This window comes from Tupaia chinensis, unplaced genomic scaffold, assembly GCF_000334495.1.
Source record: "Tupaia chinensis unplaced genomic scaffold, TupChi_1.0 Scaffold000443_1, whole genome shotgun sequence".
NCBI lineage: Eukaryota > Metazoa > Chordata > Mammalia > Scandentia > Tupaiidae > Tupaia > Tupaia belangeri.
Window position 1 is genome coordinate 394,083 of NW_006159948.1, and position 10,957 is coordinate 405,039.

Sequence of the window (10,957 nt, forward strand, 5' to 3'; positions counted from 1 at the left end):
ATCCACACAGTGGAATATTACTCAGTCATAAACAAGAAAGAGGTACTGATACTTGCTATAACAAGGATGATTCTTAAAAATATTAAGCTAAGTGAAAGAAGCCGATCATAAAAGACCATGGTGTGGCTCTATTTGTAATAAAAGGTCCAGAATAGGCAAATCCATAGACAGAAAGTAGCTTAGTAGCTGCCAGGGGCTAACAGGTGAAGTAAATGAGGAGTGATTGCTCAAGGGTGTAAGATTTGTTTGGGGAGTAATAAAAATATTCTAAAATTAAACAGTACAACTCTGAATACACTAAAATCTACTGGATTATACATTTTTAAATGGTGAATTTTATGGTTTGTGAATTGCATCTCAATTTAAAAGTATTTAAACATATGTGTACACACACACACACACACACACTATATATATATATACACACACACATATATATATATATATATATTACACATACTTCGTGCTTTGATTGTGCTTTTTAAATGAGAAATAATTTTTAATTTTGCTCAACTACCCAGAGTAATTATTGATTATAATACCATGAAGGAAAAATCATGTATTTATTGGTTCAGCCAACACTTTCTTGGGAGAAAAAGAGGGACTTCATTTCACTTTATTTTCATGTAGTACTAAAAGCAGGCGCCTACCACCAACGGCAACTTTGTTGAAAACGCTGTATCTATTCACTTCTTTGTGCAGCCCCCTCCAGGAAGGAACAGGCTGGGAAAAAAAAAAAAACCTTGATTTATTTAAAAAAAAAAAATTATTTTCACTGTTACCTACAAAGTTGGTTTGACTTGTGGGGAGTACCTCTCAATTTCAAGAGCAAGTTCATAATTCAAAGAGTGAGTTAATGCAACTAAATAAAACAGTAAAACAGCTACCATACGTAAAGCAAATGCAATGAAAGCACCAGCCCGAGCACTAGCTGAAAAATAGCTGGCTCCTTCACCACTAGGACATGGGGGTGGCCCAGAAAGTCTGATCACGACACCGACTCTTCTCTCCGCTACTGGAACAGCAGATCTTGTCACTCTGCAAAGACGGAACTGAACAGTGACATGATGCTCTGAGGCTGACCCACATTGTAGGATTCCAGGTTTTCAACCAGAGACCTCCCTGGGTACCTGGGCACACGTGTTCCCATGATCCAGGGCTGGCTCAGGGTAGAGGTGAATCGCAGTGTCAAGTCCCTGTTGGGGATATTGTCTCTCAGGCCCTGTCTTTCTCTGTTTCTCTCACAAATGAAACAAATAAATTAGTAAACTTAAGAAAGAAGAATATCTGGTCAGCAGGTGGCATGGAGGTTAAGGCGCTGGATTCCCACGTGGCTGGACGAGGCTCGAGTCCTGGATCCGATGGCTTGAAAATCATGCTATGTGTGTGTGCATGAGTGTCCAAAATCCCAAGAGGAGAATAAACTGCAGTGCGGCCATCCCCCCCGGGGAAGAGGCAGGGGAGTGATCTCTTACCTTTCCTCTCTCTCTCTCTCTCTCTCTCTCTCTCTCTCAATTTGGCAAGAACATATGCCGTATGGCAAAAAACTTAAAAAAAAAAAAAAAAAGATAAGTAACCAGCACTTATCTGGTGCTTACTATGTAGCAAACACTATTTCAAGCTCTTTCCATATATTAGCTCATTGTTCTGAGAACAAAGTATCATTTTTATTATCATTTTACAGATGAAGACACTGAGGTTCAGAAGCGATAAGTAATTTGTCCAAGGTCACACAACTACTAAAGGGCAGAGCCGAGACATAAGCCCACATACTCTGGCTTCAGACTCTATTCTTTGAAAACTCATCCTGGCATTAGCCCAACTCACAAAACTCCATGGAGCAAAACTATGGACGAATCATAACACGGGCTGCAGTTGCTCAGCTCTGCAAGGACCATGCTGAGGCCCAGCGCCGTCAGCAGCGATCATCAGGGTGCTGTGGCCCTTACCTGTGGACCACGCCCGCCCTGTGCAGGTGCTCCACTGCTGAGATGAGCTGCCTGATGTATCTGCGGGCCTCCGACTCCTCCAGCCGCTTCTTCTCATAGATCTTGTGCATCAGGTTGCCCCCCGGGCACAGCTCCATGACCAGGTAGTAGCTGTTTTCTGTCTCTAAGATATCGAGGAGCTGCGTGATGTTGGGGTGACGGATCATCTGCTGGATCTGCCCCTCCCTCCTCAGGTTTTTGGTGACATAAGTGTCTTTTTTAGCTCTCTTCTTATCGATGACTTTTATGGCCACCTAAGAAGAAACCAAAAGTATGGGTCTATGAGATGCTGTAGGCAGAGATGATCTTTTGACTGTCCACAAGAACCCGAGGTAAATATACAGTTTCTTCTCTGCAGCAGGAGAATCACTTTATTGAAAGCAGCACTGAGGAAAAGAAAGAAAGGCGGGACCAAGGTCTTCAAAAAGTTCGTGGAAAATGCATATTATGGGAAAACTATATGTGATGTTCAAAAACATCTTGCACCAAAATACATTCACACATTAATCCCACTTTCCCACACATTTTTTGAAGTCCCCTTGAATAGCATTAGGGGAAATAACCAAGCAATTATTAAGGAAGAGAATGGAATTTACTTAAGCAAACTTGAATGATTGTCTGGAAGGCTCAGCAAAGGGTTAATGTCAAACTTGGTTATTTGCAGGGAAGAGGGACTGAAATATCCATTTCTTCCCGAGCAAAAGGCTCTCCTCACTCTCATGACTGGCAATCAGCCCTCCAGGACTAGGTCTGCCAGTGCCCCCCCTTTCGGAAGCAGTCCCTTAATCTTTATTTCTACTCAGTGCCTAGCGAACTGAGGGGTGTACTGCTCCATGATGCTGTACCCCTGGCCTCCCCTCTCCCCCCCTTTTCTGCAAGGCCCCTCAGGCCAGGCCATCTCTGACTTCTTTCCACTGTTGACCCCTTTCCCTTGGTTACAGTCTCAACCTCCCTGGCTGCCCCAGGATGGCCTCTCACTACCCACAGGAAACTCCTCCTGGGCCATTTCCCATATAATCTGCCTATCATAAAAGGGAGGAGGGAGGGAAGGATAGCGGGAAGGAGGCGGAAGGAGGAGAAGGCAAAGTTGTCTTTTCCAAACAAATGTGTACCCCAGTTGCTTTCCTTTGGGAGAAGTTACTCCTCCAATCTCAGGTCCTAGACACACCATGTTTTCACTCTGTTCTTTCCCCACATCACTTCCCCTCTCAAGTGACTGGCCACTGACATGATGTCAATTTCTGCTGCCAACCGCGCCTGTCTGTGCTCCCCACTCCACGCTGGCCACCTCCTTCACGCAGAACCTTGACTTCCAGTGCCCAGAAGTACTCTCTAGGGGACACTTGTGTACACACGTGTCAAGCCACTGGGCACAGGACAAAGACAGGATACCTCCTATTTCATAATGCACTCAATACATTGGTTCAAAAGTACAAGTATTCGGGTAAATAAATGATATACATAGGTAAACATACACATGCTTGCAGTGAAGGGCTCAAATATTATTTTGTGGACATGGCTCATGATATGAAAACCAAAAAAAATGAAACCCTGAGATTTAATGACTGTAGTTTATAATAGTGTGTTGTATACTTCAAAATGACCAAGAGCGCAGATCTTAAATATTCTCACCACAAACACAAATTATAATTATGTGAAGTGATGCATAGGTTAATGAGCTTGACTGTGGTAACTATTTCACCAGAAATAAACATATCAACACATCACACTGGAGGCCAGGCAGTGGCATGACAACCAATCACAATGCTCTGCAAGGCTGACCCACAGAGGAAGGTTCCAGGTGTGTATCTGGAGACCTCGGAGTACACTAGACAAATGTGTGTGCCCATGATCAAGGCACAAGCCTACGGCATCAAGACTCTATTGAGGGTGCCACCTCCCTCTCCCTCTCTCTCTCACTCATGGAAGAAATAAACTAAAAAATCACTCCAAACACTAAATCCATGCTATTTTTTTTTTTTTTTTGGAGAGATTTTCACTGCAGGGCGCGTGCGCTCGCCAGACAGACAGAGAGAGACATAGAGACAGAAAGCGAGAAATCACCCCCCAGGGGGGATGGTCACGCCGCAATCCCTTCGCCTCCATTCTCCTCTCGGGATCTTGGGCACGCACGCACACGCGCCCGGCGTGAGTTTTAAGCCACCGGGTCCGGGACACGAACCGCGGTCGACTACGTGGGAGTCCAGCGACATAGCCATTACGCTAGCTGCTGGTTCCCATTCCATGCTATTTTAATCTGTCGATTAAACCTCAAAGCTAGGGAAAAATACTTTAGAAAAAAGAAAAAAGAGTCCCAACCAAAGGCAAATTCCCAATGAATGAATGAACTAATGGTCAACAGTAGTCTAGACTACTCAGTGCCCTAATTCTCTCCCTTGAGGCCCACTCTGACTCCTGGATGCACTCTCACATCTCCCTCCAAACCAGTGGGCTGGGGCTCTGGTTTCTTGCTGAAGCTCTTTGGGATTCACTGCTGCCTACAGTAATATCTCTCAACCTCACCATACTCCCTCCCCTACTCTTAGCACACTCTCCAGCAAGTCTCCTTGCTCCCTGGGAATTGGGTGCTGTTCCTCTCCAGGGGCTCCCATGGCCACCTCCACCCACTCAAATCCCTCTAGTCCTGCAGAGGTTAAGACAGAGTCCCCTAAACCCACCTCCCCAATGTCCGTTATACATTTCACATCTGTGGTAAGATTCAAGGGGACCATGTCCCCTTCACAACTAGCAGCAAGTGACCAATAGGTTGCAACTGACAGAACCATCAAAGCAAAGACAGCTGCAAGCAGCTTCATCTACTATCTCTTTTGGAGAACAGAGTCTCGTTTTAGTAGGGACATTCAGGCTTTTAATCCACAGATAGGACTAACAAAGGGAAAATCAAGGGGAGGGGTGGGGGGGGGTCTCAGCCTGCACACGCTTCCCTGCTGGGGAATGCACTGTTCAAGTCAGCTCAGCCCACAGAAGTCAGTTACACTCGGCTGTGCTTTGGCCCAAACTAGTTCGAGAGATAGCTAGACCAACAGCTTTACAAACCATACTTATTCCTGAACAATATCAAAAAAAGACAAAACAGCAGCAAAAATGAAAAAAAAATTATATATACATCTCCATTCTCTTGGGAGGCAGAAAAAGAGGATGCTAAAAATCACAATTAGATTCTATCTTTGCATGACTCTGTGTTGCAATGTTTTAAAAATTACACCCTTTGGCAATGAAATCTTACAAGTACTATGAATAAACAAAGCTTGGCAGTAATACGATCTGCTTTTAACACAGCACACAATTACTGTTAGGATAATTTATTTAGTTCTTCAATTGCCAGTATTAGGCTGAATAATGACCACCCAAAGATATTAAGTCCTAATCCTGGATTGTATAGATGTGTCTTTATTTGGTAAAAAGGGCTTTAGTAGATGTGATTAAGTGAAGGATTCTGAGATGAGATTAACCTGGATTATCCAGGTGGACCTTAAATGTCCTCACGAGTGTCCTTATAAAATAGAAACAGGCAGAGAGAAATTTCACGCCAATCCACAGAGAATGCCATGGAAGAGGGAACGAGAGATTGGAGTGACAGAGTCATCAGCAAGGGACGCGGGCAACCACCAGAAGCCAGAACACACAGCAAAGGCTTCTCCCCTAGAGGCTATGGAGGGAGTGTGGTCCTGCCAATATGGTGATTTAGACTTCTGGCTCCAGAACTGAGTGAATTAGTTAATTCATAGTGATTGTTACAGCAGCTCTATGAAACTAATACATTCTCTGGAATTAAAAAAAAAAAAAAAGAACCTATCTGATGTTGCACCTCTGAACACATGTTCAGACATGCTGAGCTCCTTCCTGGCTGTCACTACCTGGTACCTACAGCCCCTCTCTGCTCTTCACTCTTCTCCTTCCTCACAGTCTGATGATCCCTAACTGATCACCTCCCTCATGCCCAGATGAGATCCACAGGGAGCAGTCACCACCAGCCCCCTCCCTGGCCATACTCCCGCAGCTGAACCAGACCACAACCAGGATTTCATACCTCCAAGATCCCTGCCATGAAACTCCAGTAATTGGTTAGAAAATGTCTGCAGTGCAAACCCCTCTGGAAAGGACGGTCCAGGTGGCTCTTTGCATGAGGTTGGCTGTCATTGTCACAACCATCCAATTATCATAATTGTAACAGTCTGCGCTTAGTTCCAATAGGCCAGGCTTAGTTGTACACACCAGGTGCTACTTTGGGTGGTGCTTCTTGCACTTTCCTACTTCTGAGTAAATGCAGTATTGCCGAACGCACTCCCAGCTTCTCCTGCCTCTCGCTGTTCCTCTGGCCCATTCTCCCAAGGCAATGATGTGAAAGAAGACTCTGGGAAACATCCCAGAAGAAACCCCTCCAGCCTCTCCCCCTCACACCAGTCAGCTCAGCCTTAGCCTTGGGTGGATGGTTCTACACAGGACTTCCATGCAGCCTGCCCAGTGTTCAGAGGCTGAAAAATGTTCCCCCAAAGACAGGTCTACATCTTACTTCCTTGGACACATAATGCTATTTAATTTGGGAACAGTCTTTGCAAACATGATCAAGTGAAGGACATTAAAATAGGGAGATTGGGCCAACAGGTGCCATGATGGCTAGGGTGCTGAATTCTACAAAACTGACTCTCTGGTTTGAGTCTTGTACCTCGTTGCCTGAAAAACATGCCCAGTGCATGTGCATGCCTGCCCAAAATCCTGAGAGAATGAGATGAGAGGATGGAGGAGAGGGAACTGCAGTGTGGCCATCCCTGCCCCCCCGGGGGGGATACCTCACTTTCCTTCTCTCTGTCTCTCTCTGCAAGCACCCTATAGCAAAAAATAAATAAATAAATAAAAGGGGAGATTGTGCTGGATGAATTGTGTGAATCCTAAGGGTCATCACATGTATCCTTAAAAGAGGGAGGAGGGGCCAGGTGATGGCACAGGGTTAACACGAGTGAGCCCACATGGGAAAGGCCTGGGTTTGTGTTTGAGACCTCCCTGAGGATACCAATCACACACATGTGCCCATGACCTCGGCCACTGAGACCGGAGGTAGATCATATCATGAAGATGCCATTGGGGGTGTACCCCTCTCTCTCTCCTTTCTCTTTTCTAAGTTTATAAATAAACTTATTTTAAAAAAAAAAGAGGGCGGCCATCCGGCAGACACACCGAAGGGAAGGCAATATGAAGATGGGGACAGAGACTGACATGGCCACAAGCTCAGAACCACTGACAGCCCCCAGGAGCCAGAGAGGAAAATGAAATTCCCCACAGTCCCTGGAGGGAGCACGGGCCTGCCCACACCTGGACTTTGGCCCAGTGAAGCTCATTTTGAACTTCCAGACTCCAGACTGTGGGAAAATCATTTTCACCCCAGAGTTGGGGTTCATTTACTACAGCAGCCCCAGGAATCAGCCACCCCTGGAGTGTGCCCCACAGTGACTTGATATCTCGGTTCCCAAGTTCTAGTGGTCTTGGGTCCCTCCATGAAAACCCCGAGAGCTCAAACTGCCTCACCCAGGAGGTGGCTTTCCATTAGGCTTCCTCTCTGTTCAAACCCCGGCTCCTCACCAGCTTGCTTTCATTCACGCCCCGACGTACAAGCTCTGCATTGATAATGCTGAAAATGGAATGCCGTTCTTGATTACACAAAACCGTTTAATCAACTTCATCTATAACAACTGAAACGGGTGAAATGAATAGGAAATTAGAAGAAAGTCAATCAATGATCAGCAAAGGGAGTCATCTAATTTAATTTGACAGTAATCAGAGATTCGCAGGCAAAATAGATCTCACACTGATTCTACCAAGGTAAAAGCCCAGTGCAGTGATGGGTAGCTAGCCGGAAAATAAAATGCTTGAGTCAGGAGAGTTTTAAAGACTACAATTAAATCTGCAAAGGAAAGGAAATGCCATACCAGTAGCCCTTACCACCGCTGTTTACCAAGCCGGTCAATGCTACCTGGGAACTCCCAGTATGGCCCTATGTGTGTGTGTACATGTGTGTGCACGCATGCATGCCAGCTTGTGTGTGTGTGTATTTGGGAAGACAAGGCAAGTCAGGGTGGAATCTAAACCTGGAAGTTGTTCTCAGCACATAAACACACACATATAAAATATTCTTTTTTGATTAGGACCTGCAGATGACGTAATGGCTACATCGCTGGACTCCCACGTAGTCGACCGCGGTTCGAGTTCCAGACCCAGTGGCTTAAACTCACGCTGGGTGCACGTGTGTGCATGCCCAAGATCCCGAGAGGAGAATGGAGGAGAAGGGATTGCAATGTGGCCATCCCTCCTGGCAGGGGGGTGATTTCTCACTTTCTGTCTGTCTCTGTCTTTCTGGCAAGCGCACACACCCTATACCAAAAACCTATCCAAAAAGAAAAAAGTTCTTTATTGGTTTTTTAAAGAGATTTTTGCTATAGGGCATGTGCAGTAGCCAGAGAGACAGAAAGTGAGAAATCACACCCTAGGGGAAATGGCCATGTGGCAATCCCTTCTCCTCCATTCCCCTCTCAGGATTTGGAGCACGCACGCACATGCACCTGGCGTGAGTTTCAGTCACCAGGTCTGGAACTTGAACTGCAGTCAACTACATGGGAGTCCAGTTACATAGCCATTATGCCATCTGATGGTCCACACATACAAAATATTCTATAAATGGTCAGTGATGCTCAGACTCCAGCTCTATAACAAATCTGACTTGTAAAGCCTCCCAAAATTGTTAAATGGAAGCCATTTTCAGAGATTGCCCTCAATTTCTCACTAGCTAAATAGTGAAGTCTGGCAGCAGTGGAAAACTGGTAAAGAGAATTAGTAGGAAAGAACAGCACAGATCCAATGTGACAGTTGAAATAGATTATTCATCAACTTCTTTCATTAATTAAGAAACAACATTTCTCACAGTATGACAACTCCATCCTCCTCCTTTCCCACTAAAGGGAGGGAAAAAATGCCTACCAACGATGGATCAAATCAGCCAACCAACTTTTCAATAACTAGCAAAGCTCTTAAGAAAGAAATGGGAATCTCCCAAGGCCAAAGAAACAACAGATGTCAAATCACCACCAGGGCCAGCTCCAAGGCACGGCAGTAATACGTGGCTTTAAAAAAGCAACATGTGGGAACCAGCAATTAGTGTAATGGCTATGTCGCTGGACTCCCACGTAGTTGACCACGGTTCGCGTCCCGGACCCGGTGGCTTAAAACTCATGCCGGGCGCATGTCCGTGCATGCCCAAGATCCCAGGAGGAGAATGGAGGAGAAGGGATTGCGGCGTGACCGTCCCCCCTGGGGGGTGATTTCTCGCTTTCTGTCTCTCTGTCTCTCTCTGTCTGTCTGGTGAGCTCACGCGCCCTATAGTGAAAAACCTCTCTCCAAAAACAAACAAATAAATAAATAAATAAATAGCAACATGTGGGTCTGCGGAGGCCAGGCTTGTGCATGGGGAGTGAGGGTTCTCGATGAGGAACCCGGGCCAGGAGAGGTGAAAAGATGAGTTGTCCAAGTTACACAGCTAATTAAGTAGCAGATCTGGGATTAGAACTCAGGTTTCCTGCCTCCCAAGATTGTTAAAATGAGTCTGCGGAAGCAAACCCCCAGTGATTTCTTGAATCAAATCATCAGATAGCCAGCTGTGGTAAAATTAAATTCTGGAGTGGATTATCAAGGGGTCCTGGCTTGCTTGGACAGCAACATGAACACAGCCCTGGGGCAGACAGAAGAGTCCATGAGCAAGCAGCTGCAGAATAAGTATGGGGGCATGTTCATCCGCAGGAACATGTTGTACATGAGTACACAGAAGAGATGTGAAGACACAAGAGAGCAATCGTTTTCATAGGTGGATATATTTTTTATGAAATTCCTTTCTATTTTTTGGTTCTTTCGTAATGTAATTGTAATAGTTGGTGAGTTTTTAATTGCTATGTAAGATAAATGTATACAACAATGGATTTAATTGTAGAAAGTTCTTTGACACTTAAATTTCAGTCATTTTCTTTTACTTCTATGTCAGTGTACAGAATGCTGAAAGAATAAAAAATGACCAATAAAGGGACCAGCAGTTGGCATAATAGCTATGTCACTGGACTCCCATGTAGTCAACCATGGTTCGAGTCCCGGACCTGGTGGCTTAAACTCACACCAGGCACGTGTGCATGTGTGCCCAAGATCCCGAGAGGAGAATGGAGGAGAAGGGATTGCAGTGTGACCATCCCCCCGGGGGGTGATTTCTTGCTTTCTGTCTCTCTGTGTCTTTCTGGCAAGCACACGCCTATTGCAAAAACCTCTCAAAAAAAAAAAAAAGACCAATAAAAAGCAACATGTGATCCCACATGGTGACCACACATCAGAACCTCAGTCCAGCTTGCCTGAAACATACCAGACACATGTGTGAGTACCCAAGGTGAAATGAACTGGAGAATGGGAGGAAAGGGATCACAGGGTGACCAGACTGTCTGTCTCTCTATCATGAATAAAGCAAAGATAAAATGATGAGCAGCAGCTACAGAGGTGAAGGAAAACTACGGGAGACAGGGCAACTGAAGAACAAGAACAGATGGAAGTTTGCCCCGCACAGGTGGGAGGCTGTTCTCTCCAACACAGGAGAGGAGGAGAGGATGCACAGGGCCCTAAGCCGTCAGAGGAGGGGGCATGTGCAAACTGTCAAGAAATGTATTTTAATGGCCTTTGTTATGTATTAGGAGAAAAAAGTTCCAATGTAGAATGAGAGATGCACAAAATGATCTAGGCCTAGTCATGTACCCACCAAGGATACACACATCCATAAACCAACTGGTCACTAAGATAAAGTACATAAAGCAATTACTACAATGACTGGCATATAGTAAATGCTCCTTACATGGATGATATTATCATTACTGTTTTACTTGCAATGAATTTGAAGAGAGGATTTTTTAAAAGCACTCAGGCTCGGTTCA

At 45.2% G+C, this 10,957-nt stretch overlaps 1 protein-coding gene and 1 pseudogene across 1 annotated transcript in view; one reads left to right on the plus strand and one right to left on the minus strand.

Moving 5' to 3' along the window:
- Positions 1 to 10,957, minus strand: part of HUNK (hormonally up-regulated Neu-associated kinase) — a 149,099-nt gene that overhangs the window by 81,575 nt on the left and 56,567 nt on the right. The window contains exon 4 of the mRNA XM_006155282.1: positions 1,950 to 2,242. Within this exon, the coding sequence (XP_006155344.1) occupies positions 1,950 to 2,242 (293 nt within the window). The remainder of the gene's footprint in view (positions 1 to 1,949; positions 2,243 to 10,957) is intronic.
- Positions 9,595 to 9,858, plus strand: LOC102474561 (U6 snRNA-associated Sm-like protein LSm6 pseudogene; annotated as a pseudogene).